The sequence below is a fragment of the Odocoileus virginianus genome, chromosome 28 (genome assembly GCF_023699985.2).
Source record: "Odocoileus virginianus isolate 20LAN1187 ecotype Illinois chromosome 28, Ovbor_1.2, whole genome shotgun sequence".
In the NCBI taxonomy this organism is placed as follows: Eukaryota; Metazoa; Chordata; class Mammalia; order Artiodactyla; family Cervidae; genus Odocoileus; species Odocoileus virginianus.
In genome coordinates, this window is record NC_069701.1 from 4,930,084 (window position 1) to 4,956,084 (window position 26,001).

Here is a 26,001-nt window from a genome sequence, read left to right on the forward strand (position 1 = left end):
TGTACATATATTAATCCCTAAATCCTAATTTATCTCCCCCGCTCTCTCCTCTTTGGTTTTTAGGTTACCCATCCCGCCATTTTTTTGGACCACTTTGATTGTAATTTTTTTCTTCTCATTGCTAATTATAAGTCAGTTTTTCTTCATTGCTATGAAGTCTATTACTTTATAAATTGCAAACTCTGTAATTTTTGTACTTCTGGAAGAGAGAAAGGAAAAATGAATTCTTTTAAAAAGAAAGATAACTTCTTAAATCTGAAAGAATATTAAAAAGCATTGAATTGATTCTCCTTAGTTTACAGATGTGATTCAGTGAGATTGGGATTTGACTTAAGGGATAGTAACAGGGCTATAATTCCAGGATATACACATATGGCCTAGGTTATTTGAGGCTTCTATTTCATCTTGATTTCAAATGGCTGAGGTCAACTATTTCACCCTAAGTCTTTCTAATGTGTTTTCCATGGTCTGCTCTAAAAGGAATGCTCGAGTTCAATGTTTGGGGAAGTATTTGTTCAAATTTAAGCTGGTTTCTTGACTTTAGTACCTCTCAGAAAATTTACATTAATGTGCCCTGTGATTCTTCAAGGAATAGTTATAGCATTTTTGATCACTGGAAATTAATACCTAAAAGAATTGATGTTCAAATAATACCCTTTGGAACTTATACCTCTATTCTAAACATGCTCCATTTTTTCAGGTGTCCTGATGAAGTGATTTGCAGACATTCTAAAACTAATTTAGGCACGTTCAGGACTATATACAGGAAACCTTGTATGTAGACACAGTAGACATTCATGAAGCCTCATGAAATTACTTGAAAGGCCTCTCCAACCACAAATTTCACATTATAGAGCCATCTGGCATTCTATCATTTATTTATTCATTTGGGCAGATATGGATTTTTTAAATTACTTGGAGCCAGAGAGATGGACCTTCTCTCTTTTTTCTTCTTTAAATTTGAGTTATAACTGAAGTACTCTAAATTATACATATGTAAAGTATGTTATTTGATCACTTTTGACATATGTATATACGTAAGAAACCATGATCAAAATCAAGATAACAAATAAGTCCATCATTCTAAAAATATTTTGTGATCTTTTGTAATGCATCCTGCTGTCTACCCCTCCTAGTTATGGATCTGCTTTCTACCACTAAAGAATGCTTTGAATTTTCTAGAATGTTGTATAAAAGAAATCATAGAGCTTTTATTCTTTCAGGGTTCTTTGTGGGGGGAGTCTGATTTTTTCACTCATACTAATAATTTTGTGGTTCATCTGGGTTCATATGCGTAGGTATATGTCATTTTTTTAAACTGCTGATTAATTTTTCAGGCACAATAAATAATGATTTATTCATCCATCTGTTGATGGAGATTTGAATTGTTTATAGGCCTTGAGTATTAAAGTGGTTAATGAATATTTTTGGACAAGTTTGGGGTGGATATGTTTGTGTTTTGGGGGGATAAGTGTTTGGAAGAAGAAAGGCTTGGTCATTTTGTAGGCCTGCTGTTCTTTTTAAATAGTGCTATTAATCCTTTCGTGTGAACTAGTGTACTTATCTTGCTCTTCTGTTACCCCTAGGAGGTAAAGCAATGGGAGAGACAATAGGAAAGGGAGTGCCCTATGAAAGAAGTTAGAGGGCAGATGATTTGGATTGGGACATCAGGGAAAGGCAAGTTTTGTTAGGCTTCCAAATCTGTGTCCTGGGAAGAGTGAAAAGGAGGGCGTACTCAAGTATTAAGCCCCATAGACTGACTCCTTATTTCTCACGTGGCCCTTTACAAGTGGAAACTTGTCTCTACCGTATTGGAATTTCCAGTATTATTTTCCAACCATCCTACACCCTCTGTGATCCTAATGATGCATGTCAGCATTGCCCTGGTATCGCCCCCAGCTTGTTTGCTTCTGCTGATGGCTCTTGTTCCCTGATGGGCCTTCTGTTTCGTAGGTGCTTCCTTGTCAAGAAGAAGAGTGGGGAGGTGTCTGTACTTTTGGAGACAGAATTGTTTTCATTCCTTTTCTAGAAAGATTTGAGATGGACTTTCTTAGCTAGGTCATTTAGTACTTATTGTTGCTCATATGATTGTAAGAGTAAATAAAGGTAAATTATAGACAATATTTTATTTGATAGTAATAAGATAATAAGAAATGAGACTACTGTGATTTTTCACTCTTTGATATAGCATATCACCTATTCATTTTGGATGTCCTCTATGAGCTAATACTAGGTTTATAGCAATCTATTAAACCAGTGTTAATTTTGTAAAGTGACATGTTTGCACGCTTTCTTTTTAAGAACAAGTGTTATGTAATATCAGAAACACTGATTTTAAAATGTTTTCCATTCTAAGGGGGATTATGTCTGAGAGTATTCTTAAAAAATCAGCACTGTAACTTTTTTCTTCACTTTCACCATGTTTTGTTCTGCACTTGAAGTTGTGGTTTTTAGAAAGATTCAGGTTTTGCTTATTTTTTCTGGAAATTTTTTCTAGGTAGTGAAGTCCAAAAGAAATTATTTGACATTGACTCTGATGGAGAAAACCAAAACAGTCAGGATGTTGGATGTCAACTGTGTTCTGTTGCATTAGTTATTGATGTTTGCTATAGTGTGTTCCTGTAAAAGTATGAATGTAGTCACCATTCTGATTGGAATATTTGAAAATACCAAAAGGGACTTTTCTGTTAAAGGTGGAAAAGATTCTACTGTCTTAAGTACCTTGAAACTAATGCTAATTAAAAAAAAAAAAAGTTTTTTTTGACAGAGAACATGCTAGGAGATAGATGATTTCAATTAGGCTTCCCACAGAGCAGCCTAGTACTTTGAATTTTAAGGTAATAATTTTTTGTACCTTTTTTCTCAGTATGACTTAAGTTAAAATGTACTTATGTATATTTTTATAGTCCCTGGCCTGACAGGAGTCTGCATGGTACTGGTGCTGTTCTTGATGATTACAGCTTCAACATATGCGATACGGTGAGTGTCAGAGCCATTATTTTGATGCTTCTTGGTCAGACTATTTAGATTTCCTTCAGATTATCTTCATTTTCATATGTAGAAAGTGTCTTGATTAACCCAAATGCTTACTTGATGCAGTATTCTGGTTCCTGTGTAACTCAAAGGGAAATAGAGACATTTCTACATATAATTTCCTGTTTCGGAAAAATCTTTCAGTCAAATTTCTGAGTGAGAAGGATTTGAGTATGGGGACGTTTCAAGTAAATATTCCCAAGTGGAATAAAAGGAAGATGTGGTTTACTAAACATTAAAAAAATATGCCTCAATAACTTAGAATAGGGCATTACTATACTGTACACCTGAAACTAATATAATATTATAAGAAAACTATACTTTAATTAATAAAAGCAGAATAAGACTTACTTGCAAAAATGACCAAGGCCTTGAACTAAGTGATAGTTGGTAGAAAGCCTTGAAGAGAACTTTGCCATATGTGAGAACCTGCCAAGTCAATAAGGTGCCATTACAAGCTTGTGAGGAAAGGAAGGCTTAAGTGAATGAAATTCTAGCTCAGTGACAAAGTTAACTGTGAAAAATTGCACCACTGAAGATTTGGAGGAAACTTTAAGTTATATTTATCAGTGCTCATAATCAACAAGGAAATATAGGAAATATTTAGCTATCTAAAAATATGAAAACTAAAACTCTTGAATGTCAATATACATATAAAAATTGGAAAGTAAACATGTTACTGGGAAAATTATTACACCTACATGGAGCTTTGCATGCTTGTTAAGCTCTTCAGTCGTGTCTGACTCTGGGAGCCTGTGGACTGTTGCCCACCAGGCTCCTCTTCCATTCTTCAGGAAGGAACATGGAGTGGGTTGCCATGCCCTCCTCCAGGGGATCTTCCCGACCCAGGGATGGAACCTGTGTCTCTATGTCTCCTGCATTGACAGGCGGGTTCTTTACCAGCAGTGCCTCCTGGGAAGCCCTGCTATGGAACTAGCATGTTCTTAAATTTGAATAGGTTTACTTGCAACAGTTGAGAAATATGCTGTAGAAATGGATAATTACTGTGAACAGGTAAGTCACAGAAGAATTGAAAGCAAGTAACACACAAATGAAATAATACCCTATTCCAAGATACTGGAGATGTATGAAGTCAAGTCTGGGTTCGGGGAGATGGGCACTCCTACTTCTATGATTGGGTTCTTGATTGATAAACATGTTTTATAGAGCAATGGGGAGTGTATATCAAAAACCTTGCACAGTGTGTGTCCTTTGATGTAATTCCACTTTTAGAAATTTAGATTAAAAAAATCAGATCTATGCAAGAAAGTTTATATTAAAAGGGTGTTACGGATCTTGTTTGTGGTAGCAATCTGTGACTGGAGTAGATGTGACTATATTGGTTATTGCCTAAACTGGGGGTTCTAAAAGGTTTTGGGGGTTGTATGAGAATCATCTAAGCTTTTTTCAGGTAGCTTCTCTCCACCTCTGAGTCTAATATATGAACATCCACTCAGGTATATGAAATAAGTAACTGATAGTCTTTTTACTTATTTTATAGGCTGTGTTGATTATACTCCTCCCTTTTTAAAATCTTGGTCTTCCCCCAGGGCAGTAACACAAGGTTTTAAAGTTATGTACTGTCTAGAAAAATCATATAAAATCTTGATGAGCATTTATTTACTTTATCTCCATCTGAATTTCCTTTGAACTACTCTCAAAATACATATTAGGATAGAAACATTAGTTGTTTTTAAATCATTTGAAAGTTGAGAATATTGATAGATAAAGGCAGCAGTAGTACACGTTAGCAGACTGCTGCCTGCTCCTTAGCCTTACATCATAATAATTTAAAAATAAACACCTGATTTTAATTTTTTCTGTGTACCTTTATTTGAAATGCAAATAATCTTCAAGATGATAAAGTGTTGCTTATAATTTCTTCAGTTTTCTGCAATGGTATGCTAATATGTTGATATTAATAAATAAATCTCAGATGAACTCATATTTCAACTTTCAGTAGTGACATGTATTTGAAAGGACGCTTGCTTGTTTTATCGAGATGGAGTAGGAAGTGAAATTGAAATTAAGTTATTTTTTTTTTCAGAGTTTCTAACTATGACATCTTCTGGTATACTCATAATCTCTTCTTTGTCTTCTACATGTTGCTGATGTTACATGTATCAGGGTAAGTTTAATAACTTTTAAAAACCACATGTGCTTTAAAATGGGGTGATGAAAGATAAGTCTATAGAAATTTTCATAGGAAATGGCAAAATTGTTTGCTTACTGGAATTGAGGGTAGTGTCGAGTGGGATGAATTGTTCTATTTTGGACGTAGCATGTTTTAATGAAACTAGCCTAAAAGTATATTAAAATGGAAAGACAAAATTACTTCTCCCACAATGTTGTAGATTTTAAAGCCTTCTATAATTATATCTTTTCTTCTAATTTTTTAAAAAAAAATTTCATTGGAAGGGATATATGTATACTATTGTAGTTATATCTTGATAAACTTTAAAAGAAAATGAGCAGGAAGTGAAGAACTTCAATGTGTTTAATGTTTGAATTTTCAGGAATTCCTTGTTTTGCTGTTAGAGTTTATAACAATGGAGTTACCAATTTTTAGTTTAAGAAGTCCTAGGGGCACTAGTATTTGCAGAGAAAGCCAAAGATTTACAAGGACCAAAGAAAAACATCTGTGAAAAACACCAGAAAATCACAGAGGGAAAAGCTATAGCTTCCAAGTGGTTACAAAGAATATACCCCAAATACTCTGAAATGTACATGGACCCAAGCAGTATACTCAAATGTATGGTGCTTAAAATAATTCATTATGTGTATGTACATACACATTACTTTTTGTGTATGTACATTGTATGATCAACATAGTGGATCTGTGGTTTTAACACACACACTAGTATGACACTATTGTTCAGCACCAGATTCACTTGGTTTAGTAGAAGGATACAGGACCGGAAATAGAATGTCAGTAGGATAATGTCAGATGCTTCTTCAGTGGGAGTCCCTCTAGATGTTCAGGAACCGTTTTCCACCTTCTCTGCATTACCTCCTATATAGTAACTGAGTTTTAAGATGAGATCATATGGGTAGATAAGGGCTACTTCGCCTTGGGGAAGGCTCGTGCTCCACGGGAATCAGCCTCTTGATGACGATCCAGCTTTCCTAAAGGGATGCTCTTGGTTGCTAGCACACACTGCATCAGGAAGCTGAGTCAGCATCCTCCTCGTCCAGATGTGTTCCTTCGGTAACAAACATTGCTGACTGGTAACACAGCTGTCACTTCTTGTTTGTCATAACCCGGATGTTTCCAGGGAGACCGTATGTGGAGCAAAGTTCCGGCCTGCTGTTAATTTTTTCTTCAGAATGTTTTATAATATACTTTCTCAGTACAGTAAATGTTACCCATAAATGATACACTTATCTCAAGCTGCATGTTCAAAATGTTTTTCCTCTAATTTGGGAGGCGACTGGTGTAGATGTCAGCATTTTATGGACCTCTGTCTCCCATGTCCTGATGTACTGTCTCCCAGGTCCTGGTTTAGTCTGTTCTGCATCATGGTTCTAGAACATATAATTGTAGAGCATTAGACATATGGCTGGGCTTCTGTGGTGGCTCAGATAGTGGACTCTGGGAGAAGGCGAGGGTGGGATGTTTCAAGAGAACAGCATTGAAACATGTATATTATCTAGGGTGAAACAGATCACCAGCCCAGGTTGGGTGCATGAGACAAGTGCTCGGACCTGGTGCACTGGGAAGACCCAGAGGGATCGGGTGGAGAGGGAGGTGGGAGGGGGAACTGGGATGGGGAATACATGTAAATCCATGGCTAATTCATTCCAATGTATGACAAAAACTACTGTAATGATGTAAAGTAATTAGCCTCCAACTAATAAAAATAAATGGAAAAAAAAAATTAAAAAAAAAATAAATTAAAAAAAAAAAAGAAAAAAAAAAAAAAGAATCTGCCTGCAATGCAGGAGACCCGGGTTCAGTCAATGAGTTGGGAAGATCCCCTGGAGAAGGGAATGGCAACCCACTCCAGCATTTTTGCCTGGAGAATCCCGTGGATAGTGGAGCCTGGCAGGCTACAGTCCATGGGGTCACAAAGAGTAGGCCACGACTGAGAGCTAAAACACGCGCGCGCGTGCACACACACACACACACACACACACACACACACACACAGATATGTGGCCGCACATAATCCTGACTTCCAGCTAGCTGTGGCTGCCACATAGGGAAGAGGGCTGCAGTCAGTGGAACCTCTGGGTTCTGTTCATTTCCCTTGTGGGGCTAACATATTCTGTAGCACCAAGAAAGCCCTTGGCAGAGAAAATCTGCTTTATATTCTGTTCTTTAAATGGCTTGCTTGGTTGTCCAGGGCTATTATCATAAAAATGGACTATGACTAAACAGATGTGCTACTAATGATAATACTAATTTAAAACATTTGCATAATGTTTACTGTATGCCAAGCACAAATTCAAAATGATTTAGATGCTTTATACTATTAAAGGATTATAGTTTTATAAGGATAAATGATACTGTTAAACACCCTTTACATAAGAAATTAGGTTTAGGGAGAGTACATAACTTGCTAAAGTTTGCTTAACTGATGTATCCTGCTTTCAGATCCAGGCATTCTGACACAAAAACCCATAGTGTTTTATTGTTTATTGTTTTTTTTTTTTTTTTTTCAGAGAATTCAGTGCTTCTAAAAATTTGGTTTTAAGTTTTTTTCCCCAAACTTACTCATTTTTAATGGAAGGAAAATTGCTTCCCAATATTGTGTTGGCCTCTGCCATTCATCAGCATGAGTCAGCCGTAGGAATACATGTTTCCCCTCCCTCTTGAAGCCCCCTCCAGCCTCTCACCCCTTCCCACCCCTCTAGGTTGTTATGAGTTCCCCGAGTCATCCAGCAAATTCCCGTTGGTTATCTGTTTTACACATGGTAGTATATATGCTTCCATGTGACTCTCCCCATTCGTCCCGCCACCTCCATCCCCTCACCACCGTAAGTCCTTCTCTATGTCTGCAGCTCCATAGTTGCCCTGTAGATAGGTTCATAAGTACCATCTTTCTAGATTCCATGTATCTGTTTTTCTCTTTCTGACTTACTTCAGTCTGTATAATGGGGAACGCCTTTGAGTCAGTTCTCATGATGTGGATGAACATAGAGCCTATTATATAGGGTCTTAAGCTTTTATTTTTAAAGCTTAATATCTTGATTTACCTGGGCTTGTTTTCTCTAGCTATAACAGATTAGAGAAAAATACGATAACTTGCTGGTAAAATTAGTTATGCATTTTTTGCCTTTAAGCTGTACTAAATTAAAGTTCTGAAAAGATCTGTTTCTTTGTATTTCAAATAGAGTCACTTTTCAAAGGTTCAAGAGTTTAAATAGACTAGACTTCTGAAGTTTAGAGAGTATTAAGAGTTCTTTCTCCATTTTGGGGGGAAATGCAATATATATTTAAATCTTGATTTTACTTTTGTGGAACAGGGGTCATAAACAGAAAGTGACTTTAATTTATATAAAGAAATAACCAAACACATCTACAGAATGACTTATATATTTAATCTATTATACCAACTGAATTAATAGTTCTTTGCATATTATAGATAAATATGAAGAAAACAATTATTCTAATACTGAAATGTGTCATGCAACAAATATACAATACTCTAAGCATTCTGTAGTATACATATTTTATGAAGTTTAATTTTTAATTGACAAATAGAATATATTTAAAGTGTACAAGCAAATTAATACTTATCTATCACATTACATAGTTACCTTTTTTTCTGGTATGAACACTTGAGATTTATTCTCAGCAAATTTCAAGTGTACAATATGGTATTATTAATTGTAGCCACTGTGCTGTAAGTCAAATCTGTTGAATTTATTCATCTTCTAACTAAAAGTTTGTAATTCTGTCAAGTTTAATTTTTAATAAAGCTACATAGATTACGCTTCTGGTATGGGGTAAAAACTACTACTGATAAATCTTACAGCTTTTTCAAAATGGACCATTTCTCAAAATGTTCTTTTTTATTGCAAAAGGTCTATCTATAACTAAATCTATTGAAGCTATTATTTGTACCAATGTTGAAGACTTAGGTATATATTTATAAAATGCTTGTTAATTTTACTCTCTAACTTTTGGTTATACAAGTAAAGTACAGCTATTCAAAACAAGCTTCTTGAATTTATTTTGAAGTGCCTGGTAGAGTATGCTTTAGATTTGAACAGACACTCACTATTTGTTGGGCATTTGCTTTTTCTCCATCAATGTGGTAAGTGAAATAATAGAGTATAGAAGAACAATGTAATATATAAGCTTTAGTCTCCAAGCATTGGTTATTATTTTGAAATTTAAAAAAAATCAATTGAAAGTGCTAAAGGCAGTTTTAAACTACATATTTTCCAAGTGTAAGCATACTGTATTTTCCAGGATTCTAGTAGTTCAGAAAATTGAAGGATGAACATGGGCTAGAAATTGTAGACAGTTTTTTAATTCAACAGTGAAGCTATTTGAAATTGTTGACTTTTATAAGGAGGAACAATTGCTTTATATAATTTTCTAAAGTCAATTTTATTTTTATAAAATCTTGTTTTGAAGAAAGTTCAAAAGATGATTTTGACCAAGATTCTTTCAGTCTCCCTACAATATATCTAAGTAAATTTCTAATTTTGAAAATCCCATTCTGTTTTTGGAAAGCTCTAATTTTTATGAAGTTATTTCTCTTTTGAAATAGATTCCAGAGCCCACATTCTTAACTACTAAATCAAGCTGGCTATTGGCATGGCTTCCCTGTATCCCATTTAAAGCTGGAAATTGAAATTAAATGTGGTGCTCCTGGGGTATGCAGTCTAAATTGGCTAAGTGGAAGCCTTAGCTTTGCTCAAAATATTACTCGCAATATTATTTAGGATCCAGTTACCTTGATTGTCTGCCGTGTGCTCAGTCGCTCAGTCGTGTCCGACTCTTTTGACCCCATGAGCTGTAATCTGCCGGGCTCTTCCATCCATGGAATTCTCCAGGCAAGAATACTGGAGTGGGTAGCCGTTTCCTTCTCCAGGGGATCGTCCTGACCCAAGAATCAAACCCTGGTCTCCTGCATTGCAGGCAGATTCTTTACCAACTGAGCTACGAGAGAAGCCCAGTTACCTTGATTATGCATGCCTTTAGCTTAACCTAGTTTTTATTCTTTTTGCCTATGTATTTGATTTATTCCCATTAGTATTTATAAGCATTTCTATTGCCTGGCACCCTAAAAAAGAATATGTCATATACACTAAACTCAATTTTTTTTTCAGTGATTAAATGGATTTTTTAAATACATTATTTTTTTCCCTAGGAGATGAGTGGCATGGTAATTAAGAGCTTACATCACTTACTAGCTGTAGGACCTTGCCAGATACTTTGTCCTTTCTTTTTTATCCATTACATGGGATTAATAATAAAATATCTATATGATAGAGTTGTCTCATAGGTTTAAATAAGTGAATGCAGCAATGTAGGCAGAATATAGATATACTGAATAAATGTTAGCAGAAAAAAAATTATACTTGCACTAATACAAATAGCTGTGTAAGGAAGAAACTCCACATTTAATTGGTTGAACAATTTTTTTTTTTTATAAACACACATTTTTTTTTCAAGAGCCCAGATTTTCCTATCAGCAAAGTAATCTGGTGAACATGTAATGAAAATTGCTTAGCAGATCAGAGAATATTCCTTGAAAGGGCAACAATCTTTATAATGTTGTTAGCCCTCAAGAGGGCAATAGATTTTAATTATAAAGATTTGAGGACTCTAAAACAAACCTTCCCCTAAGGAATTTTTTTTTCTCATTTTTAGTACACTTTTATAGGAGATTGCTATTTTTGCACTGTATTTAAAGATATTTCAATTCAGAAGACATTCAGGAAAAATATTGAAAAGCCAAAAATGTTTCCTCTTTCTAGACATAAATGTAACTGGATGTTTCTTTCTTCATTTTCATTTGAAAAACTCATCAAGAGGAGAGATATACTGCCATTCTCACTTGCTGGTAAAAGGGATATTGGAGGGAAAAGCAATTATGAATGTCACAGAGTCTCAGCCTAGAGCCTCACCGGACTCCTTTGAAAAGCACATGGGGGGAACGCGTTGTAAATGAGATTTGCCACCTTAGCCTCTCAATTTTAAGACAGTCAGCACTCCCACTGGCTTTAGCTCTAGGAAGTGTTGCGTGGGTGGTAATTGTATTTTACTTTTTATTTACATAAGAGGCGAAAATATTATGTGAGAATTCTGGAAAAGAAAGGGGGAAGGTCCTCCTCAGATGTGTGGATGACAGTGAGAGCCAGATAATAGTAAATATTAATAACTGAGCCAGCTGGACTTTTCAGACCATATTTTATTATTATACATAAGTGATACCTGAATTATTCTTTAAAACATAGCTTTCTGCCATTTGTAACTACTTACTGGCATGAGTTTGTTGTAGAGCATGATTTATATTCTGCTTAAATCATTTTTTCAGAAACTTTGAAAGGAATGGTTTTTTATGAGCATGTTTCTAAAAACATTTATTCTTTAAATCCAAGGAACACAGGCTTTGTCAACAATGACAGTGAACCAGAGGCATTGTCAACCTCATAGGAATTAAAAGTCAAGAAGTTAACTTGGGGCAGACAAATACTTATGAGATGAGGCTTATTGTGTTGGTTTATCTTTCTTCTGCTATGCCCTCAGGAGGAGGAAATTATGCAACATAGTTAAGTGTTAGAAGTTGCTGGTTCCCAAGAATCTTCTCTCGTAGAAGCACTTGAACTGAGGTCTCCTTTTACTCACTCTGGTGTGGAGGGAGGAGAGGCTTGTGGGATTTTCTTCCTGGGGAGAGGCACCTGCCCTTCTTAGAATGTCAGATGGAAACTTGGCAAAGCCACGTGAAAGGATGGCCCGGAAGCTGTAGGTTAAGCAAAAGTGGTACAGCATCGCCGACTCAACGGATGTGAATTTGAGCAAACTCTGGGGGATAGAGGACAGAGGAGCCTGGTGTGCTGCAGTCCGTTGGGTCGCAGAGTTGGACACAACTTAGCGACTGAAAAACAGCAACAATAGGAGAATATTAATAGGCTTCCAGGTGGTACTAGTGCTAAAGGATCCACCTGCCAGTGTGGGAGATACAAGAGACACTGGTTCGATCCCTGGGTTGGGAAGATCCTTTGGAGTAGGAAATGGCAACCCACTACAGTATTCTTGCCTGGGAAATCCCATGGACAGAGGAGCCAGGCAGACGACAGTCCGTAGGGTCACAAAGAATCAGACACAACTCAGCACACACATATGCATGAATGGAAAACCTTAGGTAAAAGGGAGAAAGTCAGGTGATAGCTGAAGTTGTAGTTGAATAGAAGAAAATCCCAGTGCAGCCTACAGCCTGTTATACATCTGTGAGTTAGAATACAAAAGAGGAAAAAAAAATACAGCAGGGTGATATGTCCTAGGTAAATTGTAGTGTTTTTTGAGGATAGGATTATTTCCTTTTTAAAAAGCTTTCTGTTTTGTGTGGGGGTAGAGCCGCTTCACAATGTTGTGGTGGTTTCAGATGTATACCAAAGAGACTCAGCCATACATATACATGTATCCATTCTCCCCCAAACCCCTCTTCCATCCAGGCTGGCACACAGCATTGAGCAGAGTTCCATGGGCTCTACAGTAGGCCCTTGTTGGTTAGGATAGGACTCTTTCTTCCTCATCTTTATCTGTGAAATTCCTTTCACAAGTCATCATTCGCTCAGTATTTGCCGGATTACATGGAATTGTGTTAATTGGCCTTTATCTAGGAATGTGTTGTCCCTCTAGGCCCTTACAATTTTCTTCAAATATTAAAGTATTGCAGACAGCAATAAAAATAATCTGTGTATTTGTTTAAATGTAACTTGGCTTGCCATTCTGGGCCTGTCACTTACATGTAGTGTTGTTTAGATAATAAATTATTATGGCAACAAGAATATCAATTCATGTGCCAGAGGAATTAGCTTTGAAGTCTTGACTATTTTGGTTGTATTGTAGACTGGCATATTTTTATTGGAGAGTTTTGTGTGCCTCTGTGGCTAAAAATTCTTTGGATTGTGGGAGAAAATTTTTATCTCTTCCTCTTCTTTCACTTTTTGGTTTTTAATTTTTCACTTAAAGTATATAGGGTGAATAAAATTTCTGAGAAAGTAAGTCTTTGTTATATGCAATCCAAAGTCCCCTTCCATCATATATTTATATTTTCCATATGTTAGTAAATATAATGTTCTATACAACTATGACCTTTAGATATGTATGTATTTTTCCCATTTGTAATTTCCCATTCATAGGATTTATTTTCATTCTTAGGTAAAAATGATTTTTTGTGTAATAATTCCTAACTAAAGTCTTATGATTTATTTACTTTTGTTGATATCTTATCCTGAAAGCCAGGTAAAGGTGGGAATTGAGATTATGGGGTATTTCTTGTCATAAGGATGCCATATGTATAGATAGATATAAGTAATATATTTAAGACATTTTCATGTACATAAATTGATTTTTACTGTATGTGTGTGTGTGTGCATGTCTGCTCAGTTGTGTCTGACTCTTTGTGACCCCCGAACTGTATCCTGCCAGTCTCCTCTGTCCTTGGGATTCTCCAGACAAGGATACTGGAGTGGGTTGCCGTGCCCTTCCCCAGGGGATTTTTCCCAACCCAGGGATCAAACCCAGGTCTCCCGACCAGGCAGGTGGATTCTTTACCACTGAGCCACGAGGGAAGCTCAATTTATGCTACAAGCTACACCTCTTAATGAATTTTTAATCTTCTAAACTGTGAGTTTACTTTCTCCCCATTTTGAGGATAGAAATAGTGAACTTCAGACCGAATACTTTCTCATGTAATTTTAACCTAGGTTTTTCTCCTGGGGCCTTATTTATAATAACAAATGATTCTGGCTAGAGGTATAGGGTCAGAAGTTTGGGGAGGAAGGAGAAGGAACAAGGGCTAAATTTATTATAAGAAATATTTCCAGTACATCAGTGTTTTTCTGAAATGTGGAATAATCCTTTTATCCCACACTGCCATTTTAGTAAAGCCTGAAAGCAAAGGAAATAGTAACAAATATTGGATGCTTACATATTTTTTCTTTCCTAAGAGATCAAAGGCCTTTCCTTTATAAACCTATTAAGTAGAGGATAACAGGTACTATCTCTCAGCTGAGGAAGCTTATTAGAATGACCTATTTTACTTTGCACACTTAAGGAAGATTTGAATCTCGATCCTAGGTCCTTAGATTCCAAGGCTTTGTTTTGCCAGCCGCACAGAGTCTGTGGCAGGATATTTAATTACAGGGCTTACTACAAAATGAAAATGCAGGGCCCCTTGATAATAAATTGTTAAGCATTTGAAGATGATGGCGACAGAGCACTTAATCAATTACAATGTCTCTCTAAGAGTTGGAGAAGGCAATGGTAACCCACCCCAGTACTCTCGCCTAGAAAATCCCATGGATGGAGGAGCCTGGTAGGTTGCAATCCATGGGGTTGCTGAGATTCGGACATGACTGAGCGACTTCACTTTCACTTTTCACTTTCATGCATTGGAGAAGGAAATGGCAACCCACTCCAGTGTTCTTGCCTGGAGAATCCCAGGGACAGGGGAGCCTGGTGGGCTGCTGTCTGTGGGGTCACACAGAGTCTTACACGACTGAAGTGACTTAGCAGTAGCAGCAGCTCTCCGAATAGGAACCTGTGAGACCACATGGGTCATACATCCATGATGCTGGCTTGTCTGTGTTGCTCCTGTCAAGGATGCAAATACATTCAGGAATTGAAAGCAGGAGCCCAGGAAAGAATGCAGAGGCACGTTTCTGGCAAGAAGTTGGCTAGACCAGACAAAGTGAGGATGAGAGTAGAAGCTTTGGTTGGGTGAATATCCAGATGCTTACAGTTTCCCTGAGGTATGCTGGGTACTTAGCTTAGAAAAGCACTCTACTTTCAGAGGATGCTAAGAGATAGGCTTGACTTTCTTGATGACTTGTCTGCTTAGGTTAGGATGAACTCAGTTCAGGGCAGGACTGAGATCTCAGGTTGGACTTCATAGTACTCAAGGGTGAAGAGGGATACTGTTAGTTGCAGACTAATTTAGTGCTGTTCCCTGCAAAGGTGAATGTACACACATGGTTTATTTTTACTAAATGCCATTTGTGAAAGTCTAGACATCTTTACTGAAGTCAGAACGAGTTCAGACTAATTTCTCTGTTAAAACCAGATGACTCCTCAATCACGTGTTTCAACAAACACAACAAAAATTGTTTATATACTTCTAGAATTTATTAATTTATCCAATGAATATTTATTGAACACTTGTTATGAATTACAGGCCCTGTCTTAAACACTGTAAAAATAGAGGCACAAGACAAATCTTTGATCTTAAGTAGTGTACATTCTAGTAGATTCCACAGAATCTGGTGAATTCCAGTGGGTTTTGAAATATTGAATTTGGCGTATTTTGTTATTTCCTAAGCTTTTTGTTTTTTGTACTTGAAGCAAAGTGAAAAGGATGGCCAGCAATTAGGTATTATATTGTTTTCCATAAAGAAAAGGAGCATTTTGTATGTTATAGAATATTAGGTAAAAAATAGATTCCTTGTGAGATTTTTTTTCCTCCACTTTAAAAAAGGATTAAAATCTAAAAACATAAAGGTCTCATAAGCGACACTGCCTTTGTTAGAAATTTGTAACTTGCAATTAAAGCAGAGATGATTTTGTGACACTCCTTTTGGCAGGCATGGTGTTTTGTAATATTTAACTTTTACTAGAAAATGTTTTTGTGAGTTCTGTGTTTTAATCTGGTAAGGATTTATTCCATGTACTATATTACTTTCAATGACTTTGTCACAGCCAGGCATTAAAAAGTTAGTAGTATAAGTGAAATATTTCTTGGGGCAAATGGAGAAATAGAAGGAAACCAGTTTTGTGTAAACGCTGATGAGTGTTGAAAGTGCATCTTGAAATCCTTATGAGTGCAAAAACAATAGTGTCCACAACGACATATTTTGATATACCATAAAGTCCTTGATTTCTTATGATTGAAGAACACTAGCCATTCCACAGATACTTCAAAATCTCTCTTTTGGAACATAATACCCGAAAAAATTAGTAATAAGCATTCTTATTCCCACAGTCTGTGTGCCTCCATTCCCTACTGTATCACTGTCTTAACTTGGTAAGACTTTCTGCTTTCCAACTGACTAACATCTTTTTTTTCCTTTTTCATTTTCAAATGATTTTTCATTTAATTTTGAGAGATACAGCAGTATAAGAATGTTCCTTTTAACTTTTAGATGCACTTGCCATATTTAAAAAATTACATAGTTATTATTTGCTTTGAAAAATTAATTCACTAGAAATACATTGAAGACTTAAAACACGCAAGAATCTTGCTGGAGAGTTGAAGAGATTTGGCAGTGAGTGTGGTTATAAAGGGAATATATAATGCACAAGATATTAACCCTTCTACTAGTCTGGGTTTGTTCATTGTAATTGCTCATATTGGAATTCCATTTCCCTATCCTGTAACATTGGGATCTCCATTTCCTTCAGTTGCTTCTCCCACAAAGCCCTTTCCAGAATGTCATAAGCAGAGTTCATCATCTCTATATACTCTTTAGAGGTCATTACACATCTATATAGCATTACTCATTTTGGTTTTTTGTTGCTGTTCTTGCTTTCATATCTAATTATACCCATTAAAGTTGTGGTATGGCTATTCAATTTAGATTAATTAAAGTGAAATAATATGATAAATTCAATTTTTTGCCTGTACTACCACATTTCAACAGCTACGTGTAGCACATGGCTGGACAACACAGATTTAGATCATTTCCACCATCACATAAAGTTCTTTTGGATAGCAGTGCACTCAACTGTAAGCTTCTTGAAGGCAGGGGCTATATCATTCAAATTAATCAGTCTCAAAACTTAAATAACAATCAGTGTGAAATAGGTATATCTCAGTGGGGCTGTAGGGCAATGAGGAAGATCAGAATTATTTGGCAGGTAGAGAAGAGGGCTGTGCATTTTTTAAAGCATTACTTCAAGTGAGTTTTGTTATTGCATTAAACTCTAAAGAAAGGCAGGTATATTATGTCTGCTGAAATAAATATAGGTACTAGGGATTCAAATAAATCATAGAGACCACATATTGAACTCAGTTTTAACAAATGTTTTCACAGTGAAGTAACTGGATTAAAAGATGATATTTGATATTATCTGTCAATCCAGTGTCTATAGTATTTAATGTACATTCCTATTCAAAATTCACCTGATGCAAAGAGCTGACTTACTGGAAATGACCTTGACTCTGGGAAAGATTGAGGGCAGGAGAAGAAAGGGACAACAGAGGATGAAATAGTTGGATGGCATCACTGATTCACTGGACATGAATTTGAGCAAACTCCGGGAGATGGAGAAGGACAGGGAAGCCTGGCGTGCTGCAGTCCATGGGGTTGTAGAGAGTGGGACATGATTTGGTGACTGAACAACAACAAAATTCAAAATTCTTCAGAGTGAAAGTATTTTAGGGGCTTGAAATATAATTTTTAAAGAGATGTTTATTTAAGGTTGCATGTTCTAAGAAGTTCTGCACTTCAGTCGCTCAGTTGTGTCCAACTCTGCAACCCCGTGGACTGCAAGACGACAGGCTTCCCTGTCCATCACCAACTCCCGTAGCTATCTGCGCTATCCCATAGCTCTGCACTAGTACCAAAGAAATGAACACTTCTACTTTTCACTAGTACAATGAAGAGGTAAGTTTATTGCATTTCATTGAACTTTAAAAATAACATAAAATTATTGGTTAGCTAGAAATATACTACTTCCTTTTCTAGATATATAGAGCCATGTAGAGCCATAAAATTGTATTCATTGCATACATTGGCCTTTGATTTCAGAATATTGTTCATAAGTAGAATGGAAATTCTGCAGGGAGAGCAACCCTGTTACACGGGAAGAAGCATGGCCTTTGTCTGACTTGACCACTGATTGACAGTGTGGTCTTGGGCAGACCACCTAACAGTTCTGAGTGTCTTTACTCATTCTAGGATGAGGAGACTGATCTTTTCTTATTCTAACTTTTATTGGGGTATGGTTACTTTACAATGTTCTGTTAGTTTCTACTGTACGGCAAAGTGAGTTAGCTATATGTATACCTGTATCCCCTCTTTTTTGAATTTCTTCGAGGCCACTAATCTTTATCACACACATGTATTATGAAGTTTGTCGAAATAGATTAAATAGATTGAAGCAGCAAGCACCTGTCTGGCATGTACTACCTCTCCTTTTAATACTAAGTTCAAAACCTGCCACTGTCCTACCTTTTGAACTCCTTAGTATCTTTACCACCTAATTTATACAAAGGGCTTCCTTGGTGGCACAGATGGTAAAGAATCTGCCTGCAGTGCAGGAGACCCAGGTTCAATTCCTGGATCAGGAAGATCCCCTGGAAAAGGGAATGGGTACCCATTCCAGTATTCTTGCCTGGAGAATTCCATGGACAGAAGAGCCTGGTGGGCTATAGTCCATGGGGTTGCAAAGACTTGGGCACCTCTGAGTAACTAACACACACAATTTATACGAAAACCCCAAGATTTTGTACTTGATTTTTTTTCTGATGAACGGTAATTTTTGTTTATCATTGTCTGTAGATCTTTTCTCCTTTGTAGGTGTTCCTTCAATGACAATAATTATATTCTAAGACAAAGAAAATACCACTTTAATGGGCGTAGTCATAGGTAACCTATGCCATTAAATTTGAGAACAGCTTAAAATAACATAAAGCTCTCCAAATTAAAAGGGATTTTAGAAAATTTTGTGCTACTTTATATACCAGGAACAACATTGTTTACTTGATTGGACTGGCTTGAAGATTTGTACTGCATGGCAACAACATTTATCCTAATAAGGACCATTTGTACATGGGGTAATGTCCAACCTGAATGATGCTATGACTTAGGAGAAGGAATAAATTACATTCCTTTGCCTGATGTTCAGCAGCCCCTTCTCTCTTTCTTTCTCTCTCACTCTCTCTGTCTCTCACACACACACAGACACACACACACACTCTATCTGACCTAATTTCCAGGCTTTTGTTCATATTGAACGCCTTTCTTTGACGTCTGCTTCTTTAACCAACTTATTTGCTTTGCGTGATACAGGTTTTTGGAATGAGGGAGATCAAGTGTCTGAATACCATGCCATTGCTTTCTCCAAGGGATCCTCCCAACCCAGGAATTGAACCCAGGTCTTTTGCATTGCAGGCAGATTCTTTACCATTTGAGCCACCAGTCAAGCGTCATGCTTTGACTACTGTTGACTGAATCTCTGACCTAAACAATATGGGTTTCTCATCTGTAAAATGGGAATGAAAACACCTTGTATGTTATTTTGAAGTTTAAGTGGGAAATTCATTGTTAATGTTGTTTAGTTATTTAGTTTTGTTAGTTATTTAGTCACTAAGTCGTGTCTGACTCTTTTGCGACCCTGTGAACTTTAGCCCACCAGGCTCCTCTGTTCATGGGATTCTCCAAGCAAGAAACTGGAGTGAGTTTCCATTTCCTCCAAGGGATCCTCCCAACCCAGAGATCTGACCCATGTCTCCTGCATTGGCAGGCGGGTTCTTTGCCACTGAGCCACCAGAGAAACTCAAGTAGGAAATAGATGTTTACAAATTTTCTGACATACTTTCTTAGTAAATATTGATCTGTCCATCTGTCATCTTTTTCAAATGAAAGTTTTGAGGATCTAGTGTTCCAGTGAGTTAGCATGCTGTATAGTAAGAGGTGAAGAGCATAGAATTTGAGTCAAACCTGGATTCAAATCTTGGCTCTGCCACTTACTTGCTGGGATGTTACTTAATCTGTTCAAATAGTTTCTTAATTGATAAATAGTTATTTCTATTTACAGTAGTTGTTGTGAGGATAATGTGAAATGAATATAAATTGTTTTGGACTGAACCTCATACTTACTATACATTACTAAGCTGTCATTAAATCACTATACTGAAATCATCACCAGTGGTCTGAATTATGTTCAGCTTCTCTAAAGATTTCTTCTAAACTGGATTTTGAGTTTCTGAAGGGTTAGGAGCCAAGTTCGAGTATTTCTTGAACTCAGTAGCACCACCTAGGATCATGCCGGTTGCATTATGCCAGTTTGTTCAATTTATGGCAAATAGAAAAACTGCTCCAGACTTTTGGCCTGTCCACCTGTCAGCCACTACTCAGTAGGAGCAGCAAGTTTGGGTAACTCATTACTTGTAATCAAAGCTGTACCAAATTATCAGATTTTCTAAGTAGAATGGCACAACAATTGTATTATGTGACTAGAACTTTGTAAAGAATTACGTACTTCTCTCACACTTGTACAATGTCCATGCATTTCATTCACTACTTAGAAGCTCATTGCATGTACTGTGTGTTCTCTGATGATTAGTTATGGGAAGAAAGTAAAATCAAATGAAGAGTGAAAGGGAATTGAACATAAGCATAAGGAGAAAATGAGAGAATGATTAGGTTGAGTAGATGGTACATTCCACCAAAGACTGACTTAGTCATTGCTTTCCTAACTTTCATATATTAGATCTATTTCATATCGTTTTTCTTGTTATAGTCTTTGTTGTTTTAAAATATTATCTTTGCAAAAATCATTTATATAATTACTGTAGCTGTGGTAAACTTAAAGATGTACTTTTCAAAATACACTGAAATTATGTGGGTAATTTAAAACATGAAGGTTTAGGGTTAGGGTCAGCATGAAGGGTAATTTAAAAACACTCTTAGCCAACCAAGAAAAATAATTTTGGAAACTAAAATTTTCATATTTTCAAAATTAAAATAAACATTTCAATGCTTTTCAAAGTCTTACCTTTTTCTTCAAGGTTTACTTATGCAAAAAATAAAAATAAATAAATCTATGATTTGATGCACTATCCCTATGAAGTAGATCTTACTTAACTCCTTTTGATAAAAAATACAGAACAGAGAAAGTTGAAGACTTACCTTAAATCTCACAAAATATGAAGTAATCAGAATGGGATTTTAGGGTTTTAGGTTTTCCTTCCTGATTCATTATTGTGAGCCTTTTCTGTGGTTCTTGTTTATGGAGAAATCGAAAAGTAAACAGGTTTAGGGTCTGATGGAGTGTATTAATTTTTTTCAGACCATGGGAGATGCACACTTCCAGTTTCTGTTATTGTGTTTGTTTAGCATTTCCCTGTGAATCAGCAAGGCTTGTTTTGTCTCGTCTTAGCCAAATCAAATATGAACCCTGTACTTTTCCATTTGTGTTTGAAATTATAGCGAAAGCCTCATATTATAGTGTTTATTGAAGTGAAAACTTGAATGTGATTTTATAAATGCTTAATAGACTTGAAATAAAAGCTGTCAAATGCAAGAATATTTGGAAAGATTGCATGTGTCTTCCCTACCATGTATTTATGGCATATTTTGGGGGAGGGGAACCAAATTTTTTAATGTAGTTTCATGGTAATGAATTTGTTAAGATTTTTAAGATTTCTCAATTAATGTTATATAAGGTATATGAGAAGCACTTCTTGAATAAATGGTATGTGAAAGTCAACAAGGAAAAAGATTATTTTATTATAATGTGCCTCTGATTTCAAGTTCCTTTTTATCTTTGTTTTTATTTTTTTCTAAACTTTAGAGGGCTGCTGAAGTATCAGACAAATTTAGATACCCACCCTCCTGGCTGCATGAATCTTAATGGAACCCACTACCAGAATACTCATTTACCAGAGCATTTCTCAGAACATTTTCATGAATCTTTTCCTGGAGGATTTTCAAAGTCTGATGAACTTACCCAGAACACGTTTGTGAAGATTTGTATGGAAGAGCCCAGGTTCCAAGCTAATTTTCCACAGGTCAGATTAGTCCTATGCCTTTACTGGTTTCTGCAAAGTCCATGTTCCCATAAAAAATTGATCAGCATTGCATTTAAACATGTTTTTGAAGGTAATAAAGCAATTATTCTTGCAGAAGAGAATGTTTCAGGCTGTTTCAGTAGCAAATTAGTACCTGTTTTTCCATAATAGGCAGCCTACAGTTCAATGAGTAGATCTATGATATTACAGAATATAGAAAATTCCTGTTTAACTCATCATATGATCTTTGCAAATTGTGGCACTGGTGCTTACCATAAGAAAGGTGGCAAAGATACATTCCTTATGCATTGAGAAAAGTAGGTTGAATAAGAAAAATAATAGTGAAAAACCTAGTACTACTACTAATAATTATTATAGTATAGTATCATATTATGTATAATATTATAAACACTAAGCTGTAAAATAAATTTATTGAATGCTTAATATCATCTGCTAGGGGCTATGCTAAAATATATTGTATGCTTTTTTAATATTCACAATAACTCTTTGAAGCAATTACCATCATCCTTAATTTTCTGATAAGGAAATTATGGTATAATATTATTATGGTACAATATTATGTATAATATTATAAATACTGAGTTGTAAAATCAGTATATTGAATGCTTAATACCATCTGCTTGGGGCTGTGCTAAAATATATTATATGCATTATTTAAAATATTCATAGCTCTTTGAAGCAATTATTGTCAGCTTTAATTTTCTGATGAGGAAATTGTGGTTTAAATATGTAAATATACTCTGACCAACATATGTAAACTAACTTGTAGGAGAAGAAGAGTACAAAACCAAGTTATCTTGCTCTTAGAAAACTTCTTCCCAAAATACCCAACTAGTAGTTTGGTAAGAGTCATAATCTTCCCTTGTAGCCGTGGGAGCTGCCCACATGGGTATCACACCCTGTATTCTGTGTCTGTACCAAAGGAAAGTCGGGAAATAGTGAAATTGAATGTCTGTTTTAAGAAGAAGAAAAGGGAGTCAAGAGAGAGCGATTTGTAGATGCCTTTGGAATGAGTGTGTTTGTCTTGTTTTCTTATTAAACATAATCCTCTAGATTTCTTTTAAGCTTTACAATCTTCAGAGCCTTTCTGGCTTCACACAATGCTTTATGTTAGGGAAGGCAGGTATTGTGAGTCCCATTTTACTTGTGTGATGCCCAAAGGCTAAGCAACATCCCAAAGTTGCAGAGTTTGTCCTGTGATGCTTACTCTGCACAAAGTTTCTAACTGTTGGGTTGGCCACAATGTTCATTTGGGTTTTTCTATAAGATGGAAATGCAAAAATCTGAATAAATTTTTTGGCCAACCCAGTAAATGTGAGGAGCAGACATGATCTGTATGGAAGAAGGACTTTCTGGAATAACTCTGTAGTTTAGGTTTTAAAAGGTGACCATGAAAATACATTTGGGTTGGGGGCCTCCAAGTGTTGAGAGAGATAAAGTGTGTAGTTGTAGGAGAAAGGTTGACCACACAGGCCATGCAGTTATCCTGGGATGAGCGTTATGCCTCCAGCATACATGCAAAATTGTCATGGTTTCCAAATTCTAAATGGTATCTTCTGTTCGTGTTATATTATGTAAAAGTAAATTGTGAACAACACATGTGGTATGCCCATATTTAAAAATATGTACATATACATATTTTACATTGGGTATACATTTTGTATATGTATATTATGCATGCATATTGTGTATATTAAAAATACCTAGGGTTCTCTTTTTTTTTTTAAACAAATATTAGACTGGTACATTTTTTACTAAAATGCTCCAGATTTACTTAAGCTTTTACTTCTCTTTCTTCTTCCTTTAGAGAAAAATATTGTATATATACAACATACATTTCTTGTGGGCCCAGAAGGATATATGAAACAATAAACTACCTGTTAATGGTAGCTATACCCTTGATAGTGGCTTGAGGGTAGGGTCCAGACATTACTTTCCCTTCTATTTTATACTTTATTCTTGTTTCAGTAAGTTGCAGTGAGCATCTGTTGCTTTTTACCCATTTTTCTTTACACTTTGTTATTTCAAATACAGATTAAATTATCATTGCTGTATTATTACTGTAATGTGTCAAATAAGCAGTGAGGCAGGATATAAAGAGTCCTATAACACAAGTATTTCTTAAAGTGTATTTCAAAAATTCTCCATTAGACCTGGCTTTGGATTTCTGGACCTTTGTGCCTATATTGTGCTGAAAGGCTTTACAGGTGTATCCGGAGCAATAAGCCAGTCACCATCATCTCAGTCACAAGTCATCCATCAGATGTCATGGAAATCCGAATGGTCAAAGAAAATTTTAAAGCAAGACCTGGCCAGGTGAGTCAATGTCCAGCAACTTTTAAAATACCTTTTATCTGTTTTTTCAAAATTAGCATTATTAAGATATTTGAACTTCTTTCTTGGTCATTTAAAAATTGTTTGTTGCTTTTTAGTACATTATTCTACATTGTCCCAGTGTGTCTGCATTAGAAAACCATCCATTTACTCTTACAATGGTAAGAAACTTGTTTTTTTATTTTCTAATGTTTAGAATGAAATGCATCTTTCTCTTTGTGTATGTGTGCACTCCACCTCATTCTAAAAATCATTCAAGGCTGTCACAATATCCTTAATGTTTAAGTAAACCATCTTTTTACAAGAAATATAATTACCTAGACAGAAACTTAGTAACTATTAATTATTTTCTAAAAACTTAAACTTCAGGAAATATGTTTAATTTATGAAATCTTTTTGATTCAAAATGCAGAAAATTTCCTGAATATTTGGACTCTTCTTTTTATAAAATATGTATGAAATTATAAAATGTGCATGATTTTCTTTAGAGAGATTAAATTTAAGGAAATAGAGTACTGTGGGTTGAGATGGAAGCAAAAGAAAATGTTTAGAAAAGAAAAAGCTCAGTATAATTGGCATCTAGGCCGTGTATGGAGAAGGAAAAGGAAAATAAAGTCAGAAAAATAAAATAGAACAAATAATGCAGGGAAATCTGGCTAAATCATGGTATCAAATATTGTTAGCCCATTCTCTAATGTTATTTTTTGCCTTATACAAATGGCATGAGCCCATTATGAAAAAAGTAAATAATTCAGAAGCATATAGGATCACATCATAACTTTTCCTCATTACCCCGCTCCCAAGTCCTGTTCTTAAGTTTGACAAATAGTCTTACCGGTATTTCCTTACATTCTCTGGCATATATGGGTGTCTGCCATTCGTTTGCTGGATCCTTTGTTTTAGAGTTTTATTTTTTCACTCACCAATAGGTCGTGGACAACTTTCCATGTTACTGTATTTATAAATGCCTCATTATTTTTAATCATTGTATGTCACAGTAGAAACACAGTGTAATTTATTTAATATTTTCCATTGTTGATGGAAGTTAAGATTTTATTCAGTTTCTAACAAAAGTAACTGAGATAAGGACAACATATTTACATGTTAGAATTGAACAAATTATGGGGGGAGGTCCAGGAAAACAGCATGTTGACGTGCTAAGGTTTAGAGATGGAATTCTGTTGGGATTGGCTGTGCTGTCTGCAGGTCGCTTCAGTAGTGTCCAACTCTTTGTGACCCCATGGACTGTAGTCCTCCAGGCCCTTCTGTCCATGGAATTTTCCAGGCAAGAATGCTGGAGTGGGTTACCATGCCCTTCTTCAGGAGATCTGCCCCACCCAGGATAGAATCCGTGTCTCTTACATCTCCTGCACTGGCAGACAGATTCTTTATAACTAGCACCACCTGGAAAGCCCCTATTGGAACCACTGTTAAATGTGATGTATTTTTCAAGTTGAAAACTTGGAAACCTTGGTCAAGTTACTTCATCTTTTTTGTACATTCATTTCTTAGTGTAATATTATTATAAAGACAGTAGCTATTCACACACACCTTATGAGTTCAAATGAAATACTACAAATAAAGCATGTAGAACACAATCTGGAATGTGAAAAGTATCAAGCATATGTCAGTTTATGTTAGCAAGTGTTATAATTTTTATTTGCAGTGTGAATTTGCCCCTTGAGAGCATGTA

The 26,001-nt window shown here is 35.9% G+C and overlaps 1 protein-coding gene across 1 annotated transcript in view; it reads left to right on the top strand.

Moving 5' to 3' along the window:
• The window catches only part of NOX4 (NADPH oxidase 4), a 177,373-nt gene that overhangs the window by 51,147 nt on the left and 100,225 nt on the right, over positions 1–26,001 (top strand). The window contains exons 7-11 of the mRNA XM_020883024.2: positions 2,907–2,979; positions 5,081–5,161; positions 21,737–21,953; positions 24,126–24,290; positions 24,407–24,469. Of these exons, the coding sequence (XP_020738683.2) occupies positions 2,907–2,979; positions 5,081–5,161; positions 21,737–21,953; positions 24,126–24,290; positions 24,407–24,469 (599 nt within the window). The remainder of the gene's footprint in view (positions 1–2,906; positions 2,980–5,080; positions 5,162–21,736; positions 21,954–24,125; positions 24,291–24,406; positions 24,470–26,001) is intronic.